The sequence below is a fragment of the Caenorhabditis remanei genome, chromosome V, assembly GCF_010183535.1.
Source record: "Caenorhabditis remanei strain PX506 chromosome V, whole genome shotgun sequence".
Taxonomy (NCBI): domain Eukaryota; kingdom Metazoa; phylum Nematoda; class Chromadorea; order Rhabditida; family Rhabditidae; genus Caenorhabditis; species Caenorhabditis remanei.
Window position 1 is genome coordinate 2937951 of NC_071332.1, and position 20271 is coordinate 2958221.

The window sequence follows — 20271 nt, forward strand, 5'->3', positions numbered from 1 at the left end:
AAAATAATAAATGACGCAGCAAAAAATTTGATGATTTTTAGAGTGCAGTAGAGCGCATGTTTATAAAGTGGGCGAATTGCCCTACAAATGGGCAACTTGCCCTACTCCATCCTCACGCACACCCCCACTTCTTCCACCCCACCCTTGCCCAACTCTTGCCCAACCCTCGCCCAGTGGGCAACCTGCCCAAAGTGAGGGCTATTCGCCGAAAATAGAGGCAAAATGCCGGCAAGGCGCCAAACCCTCGCTTAAAATTCCCTGAGCAGTCACGATTTCCAGCTACTGGGCACTGAAACTTTAGACTAAAACCTTGGTATCTCGGCTCAATTCAACATTTTTCCAAATCTGAAAACAGATTCAAAATCCTCACGTCTCCAGCTTTCCAACCATGCTACTCTATCTTAGACATTGCTAAGTTAGACCGCCACCCAGGTACAAAAACTAACCCCCACGTCTTCACCGCCCTGCCATATGAAGGAAGACATCAACAACAACAACCTGTTTTATTTTCTCTCTTCCTCTCTAATTCTCTCTACTTTCCACACTACTTCCGTACAGTCAGTCACCCTTTTTTTCTCTAGAACTCTCCTATTTCTTTAGTTTGTCTTGTGATTCGATTTGCATGTTCAAACATACGATTTTTTTGAAAATTTTTGAATTTTTATAACTTGCAAATAGCATAGATCAGCACCATCAGAAAACTGTACTGCCCTTATATTAGAGAATTTTTGTTCCAGACATGTCTTTCCAGTAGATCATGGACAACAATTCCCATGTCCAACCGGTCCGTCGGAGACTGGAATCCGAGCAGGCCGACCCGCCACAGTCGGAAATTTCAATGTCTGTGGTGACAGATGATACGAGGCTCTTTTCGGTGAGTCTTCTTGATTTTTTAATAGTAAAAAGTGAAATCTCTGTGATCAAAGAAGAGACGCAGAGAAGTTGGACACTCTAGCTTCTCTGCGTCTCTATTCCTCTTTCCCTCTCTTCTTCAGTACGCTACCTTTAAAGGCGTATATCTCGAAAACTAAAAATGCAATCAAAAAGTTGTCAACTGCAAAAATATAGCCCTAATTTTAATCTTTATTTTTGTAATTAACAACTTTTTGATAGCTATTCACGTTTTCGAGATGTAATACTTCAAACTAGATAGACGAGAAACGAAGGAAGCACTCTAGCTTCTCTGCGTCTCCCTCTTTCTCCTTCTCTCTGCTACTCTATCTTCTAAGGCGCATATCTCAAAAGCGTGAATAGCTATCAAAAAATTTTCAACTACAAAAATGAAGAGCTAGATTTGATCTACACAACCATTGTAAATTTCAAGCAATTTAAACAAAATTGGCGATGTTACAACGCTTTAAATTTTGAGTATTTTTACCAAAATTTTCGAAAATTTCAAGTTTTCAAACCTTCGTATCTCGAAACTTAATAACAATGTGCTTACCAAATTTACATATTTCAAACAGTCGATTTCAAGTTTTTCAACGGCTTATTAAAAAGCGTTCCTATCTGAATAGTAAGATTTTCACAACCGCGCTCTACCGTAATCGCTTTAAGGCTGCAATCGGTAGAGCGCGGTTGCAATGAGAGTGTCGTGATAATAGCTGAATGCTTTAAAAAAGTAATTTAGAAACCTTGGAAACATTGAAATTCATAATTCTGACTTTTCTGAAATGTTGCAGGTCAGTATTTATCCATTCCAATATATTTTTCAATTAGTTATTTTTCCAAGACATCAGTTCCACTTTGTCTAGAACATTATGATTCACATTTTTCTTATCAACTTTTACTTAAAGAAATTATGTCTTATAACATTTAATTATACTATTAAAAATGAGAGTCACAGTTTGGTCACACATTTTAATAATTTTTGCTGCAGATGAATTCTTTGAAACTGTTTGAGTCAATATTTATCTAAAGTTTTCCTTTGAAGCCTAATATCTCGAAAACGTGAGTAGCTATTAAAAAGTTGTCAACTACAAAAATGTAGATCAAATATAGAGCTTCATTTTTGTAGTTGACAACTTTTTGATAGCTCCGCTCACTTTTGAGATATGCGTCTTTAAAGAGAGAGTAGCAGAGAGAGGGGGAGACGCAGAGACGCGTAGGCGACCTCCTCTTTCCGCACGCTCTCTCACCTATCAAATACACCTACTTTAAAGCCTTATATCTCGAAAACGTGAATAGCTATCGAAAAGTTGTCAACTACAAAAATGTAGCCCTATTTTTGATCTACACAACAATTATAAATTTGGTTAGGCTCGACCAACATAATGTGCTGTAACGGGCTCTCAAATTCGGTAAATTTTTAACCTAAAGACACAAACCATAAAATGTATACCTCTCCTTTCATGTCACAATGAAACGTATTTAAACCAGCAAAACATAGATCAGGCACACATTTTTGAAAAAATTGTATATATAGATACATACACCCTTAATCCGGCTTAAAAAAGGAACGCTTTCATTTCCGGTAGGTCAAAAATCGAAATGCACTTATGTATCTAATGAGAAAAACCAAATAAATGACTCACATTGGCTCTGACTCCGCCCCCTTTTTTGGCTGCAGCGGCTCTCACCCTCTGCCGTCTAGTGTCGTTGTCTCAAATAAGTTTTATTTGCTTTTCAACTTTTTGGCACACATACACACACACGTTGCTCTCCCAAATTACTTTTGAACTCTATTCTCTCATGATACCACTAAGACAATTGAATAATGATGGCAGGGAGTTTAAGGTAAAATATAATGTATACATACTAACCTTTCCCAAAAATGTGTGCCTGATGTTTTAATAGATTAATTCTGGCATAAAAATTGTGACGGTTTGTTTCAATGGAGTGAAGAAGTTCTAGTTGAAAATTGGCCAACTTTGAGAGCAATGTCCAGCTTAACCAAATTTATATTGGTTGTGTAGATCAAGTCTAGGGCTATATTTTTGTAGTTGGAAGCTTTTTAATAGCTATTCACGCGTTTGAGATATGAGGCTTTCCCTGCGTCTCCCCTCTCCCTCCTTCTCTCTGCTACTCTAACTTTAAAAGCGCATATCTCAAAAGTGGGCGGAGCTATCAAAAAGTTGTCAACTACAAAAGTAAAGCTCTATTCTTGCTCTACATTTTTGTTGTTGACAACTTTTTGATAGCTCCGCCCACTTTTGAGATATGCGATTTTAAAAGTAGGTGTATGGGGGGGGGGGTTTCCTAGGAGATTAGTAGGATGAGAGACGGGGGGATGAGAAAGTTGAAAAGAAAACGTGATTTCTTTTTCCAGGTGCGTCGACGGCCGACACTTTATGCACTCAATGAGAATAAGAGTATTTGGTGGTGAGTGGAGGAAAACTTATCAGAATTGAAACGGACCGGAAATTCAGTACTGAAAAAATTCGAAAAAAAATTTTTTTTTTTTTGAGGATTTTTTTTTTGAAAAAAACTCTTTTAGACTGATTTTTTGTAGGGTTTAAAGGTTTTCGAGGAATATATTTAAGAAAAAAGAACCGAAAATTTTCATAAATTAAATTTTGGCAAAAAAAAAAGTTTGTAGTGAAAAGCCGAGTTGGGTCTGGCCGCAACTTTTTCGGATTTTTTTTCAAACGTTATATCTCAAAAACTAAGGATGCTATCAAAAAATAGTTAACTACAAAAATGTAGCCCTATTTGTGATCTACATTTTTGTAGTTGACAACTTTTTGATAGCTATCGACGCTTTTGAGATATGCACCTTTAAAGGTAGGGAGTGAGAGAGCATGCAAAAAGGGGGAGGGTGTTTAGCTTCCCTCCTTATGATTCTGCCACCGATCTTTAAAGGCGCATATCTCAATAGTGGGCAGAGCTATCAAAAAGCGGTCAACTACAAAAATGTAGCCCTAGTTGTGATCTACACAACCAATATACCATTGAGGCTCTCAAAATCTTCTTCCAGCTGCCCGATAAATGTCGAGCCCATTCTCTTTCTCGTCACGTGCGGATTTGGTCTCATGGCCACCAACAACTCTCTCTTCACCTACTGGGCAAGATGTGTTCAGATAGCTCAAGAGCACAAAGAGCTCTCTCACAATGCCACGTACACGTGTGCTTCGATAGCCACGTATAACGGAACATTGCAAGATGACGTGGAGAAGGATATAGCTAACACGAAGATTTATTTGCAGGTGCGTAATAAGACTTCTTTTACGCTGCGAGCTCACTGACTCACTCGCTGCGAGTTTTCAGTATTCACACTGCGAGCTCACTGACTCACTCGCTGCGAGTTTACAGTATTCACGCTGCGAGCTCACTGACTCACTCGCTGCGAGTTTTCAGTATTCACGTTGCTGCGAGCTCACTAGCTATTTGCTATCTTGACGCCGCGAGCTCACTGGCTACCTGCAATTTTGACTCTGCGAGTTGACTGCTGCCCTGCTTGCTTGACGCTGCGAGTTTCCAGTATTCACGCTGCGAGCTCATTGGATACCTGCTATTTTGACGCTGCGAGCTCACTTGCTACCTGCTATTTTAAGGCTGCGAGTTTCCGGTTTCACGCTGCGAGTAGCCCGCGTTTTTTGTACTGACGCTTCGAACTCATTACCTATTTTTCAAGCTGCGAGCTCGCTCCGAGACTTCATTTCAAAAATTTCAAAAATTCCAGATCTTCGGCACAATCCCCACTCTAATCGTCTCTCCACTAATTGGAAATTGGTCGGATAAAAACGGAAGAAAACCACCACTTCTGTTCTCCCTATTCGGTTTGGTCCTCAATAACTTTCTACTTCTGTGTGCCACTCTTACCTACGAGTCCATCAATGTCTACTACTGGTTTTTTGTCTCTGAAGTGTTACTCGGGTTGTTTGGAGGCGGAGCTGCCACGTTTTCAACAACTCTTGCGATTGTTACGGATGATTGTAGGCACAAGTTGAAACCGGTGAGTTTTTAAAGGTTTTATGGGGAAAATCTTGTGTTTTTTTCCACAACTTGTGTGTTCCAGGGCTCCTCAACCGTTCCCTTCCGTGTCGGTTTGGCCTCCTTCATCCAATCGATCGGAATGCTCAGTGGAACTCTCATCGTTTCAATTCTAGCAGTTCCAGCTATCATCTCAGTGGAACGACACGCATTGAGCTACACGAAATGCGCATTTATACGTGAGAGTGTCTTCTAAGCCACGCCCCCTTTATACCAAAAGATTTTCAGAGACTGGATTGTCACTGATCGCTTTGATCTACGCGATCTTCTTCGTCAGAGAGACACATTTTCCGAAACGAGAAGATTTCAGTTATAATCAATTTGATGACAACGAGGAGGGGGTTATGGATGAAGAGGAATTGCCTCCGAAGCCCAGAGGAATCCGTCAATTGACCACGTATCTGGAGAATGTGTTTGGTGTTTTGACGGTTAGACGACCCGGATGGACGCGGTTGTGTCTTTGTGTCTCGTTGGCATTCGTTTTTATCGAGTTTTTGTCGTTTGGTAAGTTTATATGAAGAATGGGCGAAGCTATCAAAAAGTTGTTAACTACAAAAATGTAGATCAAATTCTGGGCTATATTTTTGTAGTTGACAACTTTTTGATAGCTCTTCACGCTTTCGAGATATGCGCCTTCAAAGTCAGACAAGAAAAATTGAGCTGTAAGGAGACGCAGAGAAGTTATACAGTCTAGCTTCTCTGCGTCTCTTTGTCTCTTAACCTAAAGTGTCACGGTTTGGAAAGCGGATATCTCAAATATAGGCGGGGCTACCTAAACATTGTTAACTGCAAAATTAGAGATCTAGTTTTGATCTACATTTTATCAGTTGACAATTTTTTGACAGCTCCGACCACTCTTGAGATATGACGGCTTCAAAGTTGGATAACCGACATTCAGAAAGTGCAAAAGTTTCAAAGTTAAGAAAAAAGAGACGCAGAGAAAATAGACAGTCTAGCTTCTCTGCGCGCTCTTCCTCTCTCGCTTTTGACTGTGCAACTTTTGAAGCGTTGTATCTCAAAAGTGGGCGGAGCTACTTTAAAACTGTCAACTGCAAAAATGTAGAGCTAATTTTGATCTACATTTTTGTAATTGACAACTTTTTGATAGCTCCGCCCACTCTTGAGATACAAGTCGTCAAACGCAACTTCAAGGCGAGAGACGGAGAGAAACGATGGTGTCTTCTTTCTCTGCGTCTCTCCACCTCTCCTCTCAACATCAAGCGCGCATATCTCAAAAACGTAATTGTCAACTACAAAAATGTAGCCCTATTTTTGATCTACAAAACCATACTAATTTCCAGACCCAGCACTCCTGCTCCTCCTCGTCAAACGTCTCCCATTCGCGTGGAACGACAAACTCTTCAGTTATTTCACCGTGACACGTGGCTTGGTCAGCTCACTCGGAATGGTTCTCTGCCCGATTCTTCTTACTTTTTGTCATTGGCTCGGCAAGGATTCGCTGTTAATTATTGCAGCGTTGGCATCCTCCGCAGCGACTTCATTTCTCACCGCATTTGCTACACGGACTGAGCATATCTTCTACAGTAAGACTGGACTCACCAGTGCCCTTCTAATAGAGTGTGTTTCAGCTTGCGCGTTCGGTTTGATCATGGGCGGTATGCAACCAGCGTACCGTTCGTTTTTGCCGAGAATGGTGGCGAAAGAAGAGACGGCGCGTCTTCTCACTGTGGTCTCTATTATCATCTCGTTCTCACCGATTCTCTCCTCACTGATATTCAATAACATTTTCAATGCGACACTGACTTGGTGGCCTGGATTCGCGTTTTTTGTTTCCGGATGTTTCCAGTCAAGCGTTTTTATCGGGCAGATGTGAGTCACGTCGCTGCGAACTCGCTAGCATTCGGTTTTTTCACGCTGCGAGCTCACTGACTCCACGCTGAGAACTCGCTGCGAGTTTAGCGTCACCTGCTATCTTGACGCTGCAAGTTAGCAGTAATTACGCTGCGAGCTTACCATCTTCACGCTGCGAGTTTACGCTGCGAGGTTATCATCTTCACGGTGCTGCGAGCTTACTACTCACCTGCTTGACGCTGTGAGATTTGTGTATTCACGCTGCAAGTAGCCCACGTTTTTTCCCGTTGCGATCTCCAGGGTGAGCTTACATGTTAGTTTTCTAGACGCTACGAAAGCTCCCTACGTATTTTGCACGCTGCGAGTTTACGCTGCGAGTTCACTAGCTTCACGCTGCGAGTCCCCAGAAAATTATCACATTTCACGCTGCGAGAGCTCTATTGTTGCTTTTCTAGACGCTGCGAACAAAATAGTCTGTGAGCTTACTACCTGTTGCCTAACATGACGATGCCATTTTGGTTTCATTCACGCTGCGAGTTCACTAATATTGTTTTTCTAGACGCTGCGAACACGTGAACTCACTACCGGTTGACGCTGCGATTTTTGCAATTTTTCACGCTGCGAGTTGACGCTGCGAGCTACCCTATCTTCAACCAACGCTAGCTCTTTTTCCAGAATAATCCACATGCTAATGCGTCCCCAATGGGCGCTCGACAAGCAGCTGCGTGCTCGTCGTCTCGACGAATCCGACTCCCCACCTGACACGTCGGATTTCCGTGTGGTGGGGGTACCCGATGTAGAGGAGAGAAGCATCTCGAATACCGCAGTGGATTCGGATAGCGGGTCGAGGCGGGAAATTTGATCTACACTGACTCTGACTTAATTTTGTTTGTATGTAATTTATGAGTTTTAATTGTAAGTGATTTCAATTTGAGACGGGTAGTAAAATATTTTATTCCATATTTTAAAAAAAACTTATGAGGGACTCCATTTAACAGATTTCATCGAGACCATACTATGACCTACCGCTCCCTGCTGCGAACTCCCGTTTTTCAGACATAGAACCGCTCGGAAAACGTCGAAAACCGCTTCACGATAGCTTTTGATTATCACAAAACTTGGTAACGGATCCACCGTAGGGTACAGAGTGATAGTGATGAGAATAAACGCTGTAGCGAAGTCAGTGTCCAGGTTAAGCATCGGACACAAAAAGAATATAGTGATTGGGAAATGCATGAGGACAAGGGGGATGAGGGTCTGGAGGACTAATGAGTAGAATAGTTGTTTTTGGAGGTTATTTGCAGCTGACGATACGATGGATAGAGTTGTGGAGAGACGCAGGTAGCAGAGGGTTCCGAAGCCAAAAACGCAGATGATGGAGGTTCCCTGAAATGTCTAAATTTTCACTGGGGAGCTGACTACCTACTTGCGTTGAATACGCTGCGAGTTCCCTCACTACCTAATGTTTTTACGCTGCGAGCTCACTACCAACTTTACGCTGCAAGCTCACTTCCCACTTTACGCTGCGAGCTCACTACCAACTTTACGCTGCGAGTTCACTACCAACTTTACGCTGCGAGCTCACTTCCAACCTGCGTTCCCTGTGCCAGCTCACTATCAACTTGAGTGAGCTAGGTTGCGAGTCCACGCTGTAACCTCACTAGATAAACGTTGTGAGCTCTCGGGATTGACGCTGCGAGTTCACAAACGATTTGCTGTTTTCACGCTGCGAGCTCACTATCAACTTGAGTGAGTTGGTTGCGATTCCATGTGTTGCTTGCGTTTTTCACGCTGCGGTTTTGACGCTGCGAGTTTGATAAATTCACGCTGCGAGCTCACTTTTTCTCACGCAGCTTCACCTGACTTAGCAAACGCGCTCCATCGTACACCTACTTGACCTACCACCATGAACCACATCTGACACACTCCAATCCACGCGGGTATATTGAAACTCATCGTCCCATTCTCCCCAAAATTATAAAATTTCGTTCCGATATAACTGATATTTTCGATGGGCTGTCCGACGGTTCGATTTATCACGTCCCTGAAACATATTCAAAGTTTTTTGATCTACATGTTTCATTTTTTTGATCTACCTTGTATATTCATCCATATCCGGATTCTTCCAAAACCAAATTCTCACCACGGCGGCCCACCAGAAACTATAAAACATTGGGAAAAGAAAGAGGAGACTGAATTTCCAACCCGACGTGAATTTCTTGCCGAAACCCCTTCAAAAACTCACAGTGAGCAATTGTAGATCAAAAAACACACTCACACTTCAATCGACCCAAATCGATAAACAAAATGCGCGGCGAAAACTGCCATTGACGCTCCGAAAATAGCAGTGTAGGTCAAAACGACCCATGAGGAGTGTTCTGGATCCAGAAGGGAGTCAGGGGTGTTTATACGGAATGTGATGAATGCACAGCCAACGGAATGGGCGATCTGGAACGAGAAAACTCGCAGCGTAAAAGAAGCAGTGAGGTGGTGAGCTTGCACCGTCAAGACAGTAAAATCGCAGCGTGAAAACGATACTCACAGCGTCAGTACAGTAGGAACATGAAGATGATGGAAAAAGTGAAAGATGGGTAGTGAGCAGAGTTGCATGGAAGTGAAAATTTCTTATCCGGAAGTCGGAAGTAGGAAGTCGGAAGTGAATTTCCTTAACCGGAAGTCGGAATTTGGAAGTGAAAAAACGCCCGGAAGTCGGAAGTTGGAAGTCGGAAGTCGGAAGTCGGAATTAGATTTTTTTTCGCAAAAATTCAAAAACTCCAAGAGAAAAGATCATGAAATGGATGAAGAAAAATCAATTTTCTCTCCTTTTGGACCATTTTTCCAAGTATTTCTGCGAAATATACTTTTCGGAAATTCCACAGTTATGGAATGACGGAAGTCGGAAGTAAAATTCCTTATCCGGATGTCGGAAGTCGGAATGATAAAAGTGCCCGGAAGTCGGAAGTAGGAAGTTGGAAGTCGGAATTTCATGCAACTCTGGTAGTGAGCTCGCAGCGTGAAGGTGGCGAGCATAGTTGTCCGGAATCCGGATTCCGGAAATTCCGGATTCCGGAATTCCGGGTTTTTTTGACATTCCGGTTCCGGTTCCGGATTCCGGAAGATGAAAATTTTCATTCCGATTCCGGATTCCGGATTCCGGAAAATGAAAATTTTCATTCCGATTCCGGATTCCGGATTCCGGTTTTTCGGAAAATGTCATTCCGTACAACTATGGTGGCGAGATCAATGCAAGTTGATAGTGAGCTCGCAGCGTAAAAAAACACAATTTGCCTTACTGTCACGCAGCGTCAAAGTAGTTACTAGAAAGTAGTTGCGAAATTACCATATGTTGCCGCAGCCGTGAAAATTCCAAACTCGTAGCGCTAAAATAACAGGTAGCATGCAGATATCAAGCATCTCTATTGAGCTCGCAGCGTAAATCACCGTAGCGTAAATCACGCAGCGTCAAAGTAGTGCTCGTAGCGTCATACAAGAGGTTAGTCGAAAAGCCCACAGCAATTTACTAGTGAGCTCGCAGCGTCAAAAATTGCACTCGCAGCGTCAAAATAACGCGATGCTAGTGGCTGCGTCAAAAAACTCACAATATCCGCCGGTAGATCAAACGCTCCCCAGAATATTTCGAAACACGCCGTGAACGTCATCAACCATCGATATTTTCCAGTTTGAGGTGGTGATTTTCTCCAGATAAGCATGATAAGAATCAAGTTGAGAAATATGGAAATTGAGGTGCACGTTAGTTGGTAAGTCATGGTGCTGCTCCGCAAGTCAGTAGTAGGAAAAATGAGATAAATGAGGAGAAAGAGGACGTGGGACGTACCTAGACTTGTTTTCAGATACTTTTAGTTTTCAGAATAGAGGGATCCCTGGAGGGTGTCCCAGACAGATAGAATATAGTGAGATCTTTGATTATTTTCTAAAAAAGTTTTTCTCTAGAAAAATATAAAAATCTCGTGATAATTGTTACTTATGGCTTACTTTTTCAAATAAAGTTCACTCTGACCAATTTTCAGCATATGGATCTACCTGTTATAAACCAAGACACTTTGAAAAGTGGTGATTTTTAAATGCATGTAACATACTCGCCTGTTGTGCTTTAATCTTAACTTTGTGTTTTTTAGTAGATCAAAACTAGGAGTATATTTTTGTAGTTGACAACTTTTTGATAGCTATTCACGTTTTTGAGATACGCGCCTTTAAATTCAGACCACAAAAATCGAGTGACGCAGACAGTTAGACACCCTCGTTTCTCTGCGTCTCTTCCCACTCTAAATACTTATATCTTACAATTTTATATTGTTTAAAAAACTGAAAACGTGTTCTTTAAATCGATATATTTTTCGTAGGTTTTGAGAAATAAAGGTTTGAAGTTTAGTAAAACTTTGTCAATTTTGAGAGCCCGTCACAACATAGTTTTTTATTCAATCTTTTAAAATTTATATTGACTGTGTAGATCATAACCAGGACTACATTCTTGTAGTTGACAATTTTTTGATAGCTCCGCCCACTTTTGAGATACACGCCTTCAAAGATGGGCGGCAGAATCCGTAAAGAGCGCCCTTGCTCCCTATCTTTAATGGCGCATATCTCGAAAGTGGGCGGAGCTATCAAAAAGTTGTCAACTACAAAAATGTGGCCCTAATTTTCAACTACAACGTAAATCTAAATTTGGAACAGTAGAATGTCTTAGTAACCATAAAAAAAACACACGAACTTCATCAATTCATCAAATTATATATACAACAATTTTCGAATCGAATCTCACTGCACTTGTAGTCATTCCAACAGATGTGTTCCTCGGAGGCATCACTTGTATTTTTTGGAATACACCTTCAAATTAAGAAATTAATAAAAACTACCTATACCCGAGTCTCTTCACTCACCAAAAATCGCTTCTCGATAGCTCTTAATCACAAAAAAACTTGGTAACGGGTCGACGGCAGGGTACAGAGTAATAGTAGACGCCACAAAGACACTGGCGAAATCTAAGTCCATGTTCAGCATCGGACACACAAAGTATACTGTAATGGGGATATGCATGAGGACAAGGGGGATGAGGGTCTGGAGGACTAATGAGTAGAATAGTTGTTTTTGGAGGTTATTTGCAACTGACGATACGATGGATAGAGTTGTGGAGAGACGGGTATAGCAGAGGGTGCCGAATCCAAAGACACATGTCATGGAGGAGCCCTGGAAGAAGAGGAAATGGAGCTGGAGGTTTACTCAAAAGAAGGTGAAGGGAGGGAGACGCAGAGAAGACAGACACTCTCGCTTCTCTGCGTCTCTTTTTGTGCTCCCCATACTTGTCTGGCGCGTAACTCGCTTCAAACTGAGTTTTATGAGCTGAAAAATATACCCAAATGTAGATCTCGGCGAGTTCTATATTCGTGATTAGAAGTCATCAGATCCATTTTAAAATCTGAATCAAAATCCACCTTCCCCGTACCAAGTTACATAACTTTACAAAATTTCGTGTTTCCAGATAATTTTTATATGCCTTGATAGGCAGATTTTCAGGAATGTTCAGTCCAAAAAATCCGTGGAATTTGTTAAGAAATGGCGTTGAATAAAGAAGAAGACCGCGAAAATCGTAAATGTCTTAAGTCTTTTTTTAGCAGCCGTTTCAAAACGTCCGGTTTCGAAATGTCCGGTTGCAAAACGTTCGGATTCGTAAGCAAGACAAAACTTCATATTGACCTGTAATTTATTTTTACCGAAAAGATTTACCGAAAAGCCCTTTTTTTTAATTACAGGTAAATATGAAGTTTTGTATTGCTTACGAATCCGGGCGTTTCACAACCGGACAATTTCCCGGTAAACTTTTAAAATTTACCGAAACGTTTCGGTAATTCACACTGCACTCCAGCACAGTAGCATAGGGTCATAGAATGTCCATATGAAGCAACTACGCTCCAAAAAAATTAGCGTAAAATTAGTGCGAAATTCAAAAAAATTTTCCAAAAAAAAAATGTTTTTGTGTATTAAAATTTGTATGTTTCTCTTTTTTAGTGAATTCGATATTTTTTGTGCGAAGTTTTCTCGAAAATAGCGAGAAAAATGGAAAAAAAAACGTCAGCTACATTCGAAAAATTTCACTCCCTATCGTTCGTCTTACTGTGTCCACGTTATCAGGTCCCGCATGCGGGCGGCATTTTGCTGATCGGCGACTCGCTTGGCAGCCTGCCAAGTCGTGTGCAAACGCGCTTCACTGAGCTTCCGGTTTCGCGGGAAAATTTTTTGAATTCATATGGACAAAATTTGACCCTGTGAGTAGGTAATAGCATACTTGCAAACCGGGCCGAAACGGGCCGACACGGGCCGGCGCATAACACGCTTCAAACCCAATTTTATGTGCTAAAAAATATACCAAAATGTAGATCTCGGCGAGTTCTATAGCTGTGACCTACTACGGGCCGGATGGCTATTCGTTAATGTGGCGCGGGCCGTGAAAAAGTGCCAAACAACGCGAAAATGGCCAAAAAAGCTTTTCTAGCCCGGCCCGCGGCACATTGACGAATAGCCATCCGGCCCGTAGTCGGTCACGGAGATAGAACTCGTCGAGATCTACATTTTGGTATATTTTTCAGCTCATAAAATTGAGTTTGAAGCGTGTTATGCGCCGGCCCGTTTCGGCCCGGTTTGCAAGTATGGGTAATAGTCATCCGGTCCGTATTAGGTCACAGACATAGAACTCGCCGAGATCTACATTTTGGTATATTTTTCAGTTCAGAACATGGCGAAGAGAGTTATGCGCCGGCCCGGATGACAAGTATGGCTTCCAGTAGTTAATCTTAGTTTAGATACCTGTAACTTACCACCATGAAGAACATCTGACACACTCCAACCCATGCAATTGGATTCAACGTCTCATCATCATTCCCCGTCTTCTGCTGATAAAACATTGTGCCTATGTAACTAATATTCTCCACTTCCTGTCCGGCGGTCTTCATTATCAAATCTCTGTAATTCCCCTGCCTGTTGCTATGTGTATCTGTTATCAGTACATGCCACCTTGTGTACTCCTTCATATCATCGTTTGGCCAAAAACAAATACGCACGACGGCCGCCCACCAGAGACTATAGACGACCGGGAAGAGAAGAATGATGCCAAGTTTCCAGCCTGATGTAAACCTTTTTCCGAATGATCTGAATTATTTGGATTCGAAATTTGGGAAATCAAATAATTTGAATGTAACTCACTTATCAATAGACCCATATCTGTATATAAAATGGGATGCAAAGAGAGCCATGGAGGCGCCAAAAATGGCGGTGTAGATCAAAACCACCCATGAAGAATAGTCCGGGGTGAGGATAGCATCCGGGTGGTTGATACGGAACACGATGAAGGCGCAACCAACGGAGTGGGCAATCTGGAAAAAAATCCAATTACAAGTTACTACCGTACCCCTAGTACATCCAGAAAATCCGTCCAGTCTATAGTTCCAAATCGGCCACGTAACTTGCTTCAAATTGGGTTTTATGAACTGAAAAATACACCAAAATGTAGATCTCGGCGAGATCTATGTTTATAGCCTACTTTTGGCCGGATGGCTAGTCGTTAATGCATTGCGGGTCGGAGATAAAGTGCCAAAAACCGCAAAAATGACCAAAAATTGTTATCGCCCGGGCATAAAGAACAGCCGTCCGGCCTGTAGTAAGCCAGTGGCATATAACTCGCCGAGATATACATTTTGTTATATTTTTCAGCTCATAAAACTCAGTTTGAAGCGAGTTACACGCCAGACAAGAATGGGGAGCACAAAAAGAGACGCAGAGAAGCGAGAGTGTCTGTCTTCTCTGCGTCTCCCTCCCTTCACCTTCTTTTGAGTAAACCTCCAGCTCCATTTCCTCTTCTTCCAGGGCTCCTCCATGACATGTGTCGTTGGATTCGGCACCCTCTGCTATACCCGCCTCTCCAATCAACTATCCATCGTATCCAAGACTAAAAGCCTTGTATTTTGTAAAGCTTTTGTGGTAGATCAATTTTGAAAATACATAGAATCAGAATCCTCAAGACTTAAATATATATTAGAGTGTCGTATCGCGAGACAATTCCAGCTGATTCCAGCATATTCTCGCAATCGTCTCGTTTTGCTCTGTCTCGTTTTGTCCAGCATAAAGTTCAGCATATTCTCGTTCAGCATAGTTCAGCAAAGTTCAGTTCAGCAAAAGTTCAGTTACAGCATATTCCAGCACGTTTAATTTATTTCTCATTCCCGCATAATTTCTTGCTAGACATTGCGAGAATCTCGCGAGACGAACGTGAAATCTTTTTCTGTTGGAAAAATAGAAAAATCTATACAAAAGTATAATCTCCGTGATCTTTTACTGTGAAAGTACAGTGTTCCTTCATTTCGAATTTTTTCGAAGGTCACGGTTCTAACAATGTCAATTTTGTTTTATTTTCCACATTCATTTCGTGAAAATCTGTATGAAAAAATGAATAGAAACGTCAAAACTATATTTCTTCGTGAGAATGAAGGGTCATTTTTGTCTAACGAGATTCTCGCAATGTCCAGCAAGAAATTATGCGGGAATGAAACATAAATGAAACGTGCTGGAATATGCTGTAACTGAACTTTTGCTGAACTGAACTTTGCTGAACTATGCTGAACGAGAATATGCTGAACTTTATGCTGGACAAAACGAGACAGAACGAAACGAGACGATGCTGGATTCAGCTGGAATTCTCGCAAAGTGCTGTAACTGATTCTCGCGAGACGACACTCTAATATATATAAATATTTCAAATGTGTAACTTGATTTTCACAAAAAATTTCAAATTTAACGTTTACTGGCCTGTTGATGATGGAGTCGACAGCGTTTTGTATCTCGACTCCTTTTGATGATTGGAAAGTTTTGGAAACAGGATCAGGGTCCTTATAATCTAAGTTTTTTATTGGCATATGTACATTGATTTCAAAAATTTAATACTTCTGAGTGTTTTTCATGATAAGAAAAATAGAAAAGTTTTGAGTTGTAATTTATCCGTTACAATTTACAGAAAGAGCGCTTTTCAAATGGAGAATAACTAGGGAAACATTTTTCGCACGTCAAGAGGGCCAGGGGTTCAAACTTTGACCCCCATTTTTTTGAATACCAGACCTCAAGGACAAAAACTGAGTATATATTTGAAATCTCCGTTTTTTCAGCTTCCCAATGATATATTTCATACACGTCCCATACCATAGTTGTCCGGAATCCGGATTCCGGAAATTCCGGATTCCGGAATTCCGGGTTTTTTTTTGACATTCCGGTTCCGGATTCCGGATTCCGGTATTTAAAAAATTTCATTCCGATTCCGGATTCCGGATTCCGGTTTTTTGAATTTTTTTTCCGGAATTTTGAAGTTTTAATTTTAAAAATGTTTTTGAGTTTTAAAGATAACCGCATTACTTCTTTTTCGGTTTTGAACCTCAAAAGTAGTTTTAAACTTTATATATCATTAAAAACACTCGAAAAAATGACTTGGTCCTGCAAATTTATCGAATCATTCCGGATTCCGGATTCCGAAATTCCGAAATTCCGGAATTCCCGGTTTTTTTCGTCATTCCGGTTCCGGATTCCGGATTCCGGAAAATTAAAATTTTGATTCCGGTTCCGGATTCCGGATTCCGGTATTTGAAAAACTTCATTCCGGTTCCGGATTCCGGATTCCGGAAAATGAAAAATTTGATTCCGGTTCCGGATTCCGGATTCCGGTTTTTCGGAGAATGGCATTCCGTACAACTATGTCCCATACCTCCAAACGGACTTCATGACCTTCCCTAGTAAAACAACGACGTTAAGAATGCTATTAATTTAGTTATTTTCCTCTCCAAACCATCCAAAACTCACAATCTCCGCCGGCAAATCAAACAAGCTCCAAAATATCTCAAAACACGACGTATACATCATAAGCCATCGATATTTTCCAGTTTGTGCCGGTGACTTTCTCCAGATAAGCATGATAAGAATAACATTCAATATCATGGATATTACAGTACATACAAGTTGGTGGCTCATGTTGTTAGTGTTAGTTGTTTTTAAGTTATTTTTATATACCCTTATATAAGCGGTCCCAGTAGTACAATTAGCTGTCTGAAAATACAATTCACATCATATCAGTAGTTTCGCTGGAACAGGAAGTACAGGAAACTACTTCTCAATGATCTTTGATTCTTCCTGTCTCTCTTCTCTCCCACTATTATCAAGTTTGACCCACTAGGACACCCTTCCCCATAATTGTTTGCAGAATACCACCATCCAGGCAAGTGGACCTTTTGATAAGATAACCGAAAGAATCTTATCATTAATGGCGAAACATATGTTGCCATTTTGGTTCTGGAGACACTCCACAGAGCATCCGCCTTCTTTTTGTGCACTTTTTGGTGGTCATAACGTGTTCTATGTAAGAATCGAGGAACGTGTGCCATATTAGGATGTATTATGGGTCTTGGCTAAGCCATGTGCCTAACCCTGGTGTCCACCTACCGGTTCCTGGGTTACTGTAGGTGCTCAAAGGTGCAAAACTCCAATTTTTTCTAGTCGGTTGAATCATATGAGCCAGCAGTAGGTAGATTAAACTAGAATTCCTTATAAATAATTGTCAATCTTTGAAAATGTTTACTCCGTTTTTTACGCTCTCCTCGCATCACTAAATACTATCACGAGCATACTTCCTTCCGCCGGTCTTTCCTTCCCGCATTGGCTTGTGTGTAACGAAATGGAAATACATCACTTTTAAGCAAGATTTTTTTCTTCTACGTAGGTTGATACTATTTTGAGGTGACGGCTCTAGGAGGAAGATATTTTTAATTGTTAAACTGGAAAACGCAGGTCATAAGTTTCTCTGCAACACTTATATATGACCCGGAGCTGGGTACCAAAATTTCTCAATTATACATCCGGTTAAATTCTCAAAGCCGTAACTAACTTACACGCCCTACGCCCTTCGAGTCGAGAATGCGTTATGTTATAAATAACTTTTCAAAAATTATTCAGTCAGGACATCCTCCAATCTTGCAATATCGGTTGTCTAGTCCTTCATTTTCATAAACGGTGCAGTTTTAGACTCTCCAGTGCGATTTTTCGCAAAAGTCTTCAATTATGTATTTCGAACTAGGGAATCTAGATCCCTTCTAGTCATCTCTTAACATATAACTTGTCAAAACAAGCTTTATTTTAATATATAAAAATCCTTGGTGTGCGTCTAATTTCAAGTTACTACCGTACCCCGAGTATATCCACGAAATCCGTTCAGTCTATAATTCCAAATCGGCCACGTAACTTGCTTCAAATTGAGTTTTATGAACTGAAAAATACACCAAAATGTAGATCTCGGCGAGATCTATGTTTATAGCCTACTATGGGCCGGATGGCTAGTCGTTAATGCATTGCGGGCCAAGACAAAGGTGGCGAAAACCGCGAAAAAGTAAAAAAAAAGTCATTATAACGCGGCCCGCGGCACATTACCGATTAACGGGTACATCTTGAAGGGGCGAAGAATTTTAGAGATTGTATCCGCATTGTCTTTACTTAGTACTACGTCTCGCTTATCACGTTTACCAAAGATCTCACTAGTTGACACTCCCTCTTATTCATGAATTTTTTGGCAATTTTCGTTTTTTAGCACTTTTGAGTGGCCCGTGGCACATGGACAAGTAGGCGTACAGCCCGTAGTAGGTCAGCGACATAGAACTCGCCGAGATCTAAATTTTGGTATATTTTTCAGCCCATAACGCTCAGTTTGAAACGAGTTACACGCCAGCCCGTTTTGATCCGTTACAAGTTACTACCGTACCCCAAGCTACGTGTTTGTTATTCTTATCATCCATAATCACGCCGTTACAACATGTTCATATCACATTTGACCTACCTCCAAATGACATCACTTTTCCAGGAATCGATGATCTTGCCACTCGCATTCTTATCACTTTTAATATGTCTACCGGCCCCTATCAACTCGTTTGAACAACTAGTCTACGAAAACCTGTCCGACGAGGTGAAGACTCACTTGCAACAAGTTGTCTCCGAGAAGTACACCAGGCTATACAATGACATGTACCAAAACTGCAACGCCGCGAGAAGACCTCAGGTAGTCATCCACCTCCACATCTCGCAAGACTCGACGGTCTCGGAGGATTCATTGGTTTGGGAGGCGGATAAAGCTCCGTGCTCCATCCGTCTCTTCTCCACCACTGATAAAGTTCTGCAAGATTGGTGCCAAGCCGCACCGCACTCCTTCATGAACTACCCATACAACCATACGGATCCCAACGCATGGGCTATCGACCCCAATTTTGTGACGGTGGTGCAAACTACGTGCCATAGATTCCAAGGGGAGCCGGGAGCCGAAGAACTTCCGCGTGTCCCCCATTTCACACCACCATTCAACCAGGAAAGTACTGAACGATTCTCGACTACTGTAGTGGTTGCTGTCCTGCTCGCAGTTGCCGTCATGCTCATGTAAGCTCCTACACCTTAAAACCGAAAATCGATTTTCACCACCTAACCTATAAACATTTCAGAATTTCCTGTCTGTACTGCCACCGCTACGTCGTGAAGAACCGCACTAAAGCTTGCTGGTCAAAGTATTGGGAGCAGAAAGAGTGGCATCAGATTAACGAGATCGTCGAGCATCGGGAGAAACTGATCAACGAGATTCAGGAGAAGAAGATGGTGGAGAATATGGCCTGATGATATGATATTGTGTTTTAAATTATGGTATTTTATGTACTGATGAATTGAATAAGATGGGATAATAAATAAGCGTTTTCTTTTTTTTTAAAGTTGTTTATCTTAGAAAGTCGGAAGTTTTATATGAAGGTCATATAGAGAAAGAAGCTAGAGCGTCTGATTTCTCTGCGTCTCTCCTTCCTCGCTTCCTCTCATAGTTTCTGCTGTCCATTTTAAAGACGCATATCTCAAATATGTGAAGAGCTATCAAAAAGTTGTCAACTACAAAACTGTAGACCGAAGCTAGAGCTCTATTTTTGTACTTGACAACTTTTTGATAGCTCCGCCCACTTGCGAGATAATCAGCGTCAAAGATAGAGTGGAAGAGAGATGGTGTGAGGAGGGAGACGCAGAGAAGCTAGACGCCCTCCTCTTTCTGCATGCTCTCTCGCCTGTCAAGTATACCTAATTTGAAGGAGCATATCTCGAAAACGGGAAGAGCTATCAAAAAGTTGTCAACTACAAAAATGTAGCTCTAGACTTGGTATATACAGTGGAATAAAAAAATTAACCGATTGGATTTTTTGGGACTTCATAGAAAACTTTCAAAATAGAGCTATTTTTGTGAGTTTTTTCTATTTTTGCGGGTAATATCAAAATAGACTTTCTATACATTTGGTGTTTGCAAGATGAAAGTTTCCACGCTCAAAATAAAGCCACGCCCCCTATTCGTTGTCTCGGAATTTTAAAACACTAAATATCAAAAAAGTGTTATGTCAAACTGCCAATACTAGCACACAGCTACTAGACTTCTGAGGAATCTCGTTCACGTTGATTTTGAAATAAAGTATTCCA

The 20271-nt window shown here is 41.3% G+C and overlaps 4 protein-coding genes across 4 annotated transcripts; 2 read left to right on the forward strand and 2 right to left on the reverse strand.

Moving 5' to 3' along the window:
* Window positions 1-757: 757 nt before the first annotated feature.
* GCK72_016970 (uncharacterized protein) lies at window positions 758-7606 on the forward strand (the record flags this gene model as incomplete). Its single annotated transcript, XM_053731802.1, has 9 exons — window positions 758-874; window positions 3269-3321; window positions 3917-4145; window positions 4622-4894; window positions 4958-5111; window positions 5161-5436; window positions 6234-6476; window positions 6522-6762; window positions 7420-7606. The coding sequence occupies 9 exons, from the start codon at window positions 758-760 to the stop codon at window positions 7604-7606; spliced, it is 1773 nt and encodes a 590-aa protein (XP_053580715.1).
* Window positions 7607-7719: 113 nt separating this feature from the next.
* On the reverse strand, window positions 7720-10454 carry GCK72_016971 (uncharacterized protein; the record flags this gene model as incomplete). The annotated part of the gene is made up of 5 exons (XM_053731803.1): window positions 7720-8130; window positions 8647-8788; window positions 8841-8906; window positions 9023-9192; window positions 10344-10454. 5 exons carry the CDS (start codon window positions 10452-10454, stop codon window positions 7720-7722), a joined length of 900 nt encoding a protein of 299 aa, XP_053580716.1.
* A 1031-nt stretch (window positions 10455-11485) lies between these two features.
* Window positions 11486-16707, reverse strand: GCK72_016972 (uncharacterized protein; the record flags this gene model as incomplete). The annotated part of the gene is made up of 5 exons (XM_003104385.2): window positions 11486-11589; window positions 11643-11949; window positions 13575-13905; window positions 13960-14129; window positions 16597-16707. 5 exons carry the CDS (start codon window positions 16705-16707, stop codon window positions 11486-11488), a joined length of 1023 nt encoding a protein of 340 aa, XP_003104433.2.
* Window positions 16708-18592: 1885 nt separating this feature from the next.
* Window positions 18593-19437, forward strand: GCK72_016973 (uncharacterized protein; the record flags this gene model as incomplete). Its single annotated transcript, XM_053731804.1, has 2 exons — window positions 18593-19206; window positions 19269-19437. The coding sequence occupies 2 exons, from the start codon at window positions 18593-18595 to the stop codon at window positions 19435-19437; spliced, it is 783 nt and encodes a 260-aa protein (XP_053580717.1).
* Window positions 19438-20271: the final 834 nt, after the last annotated feature.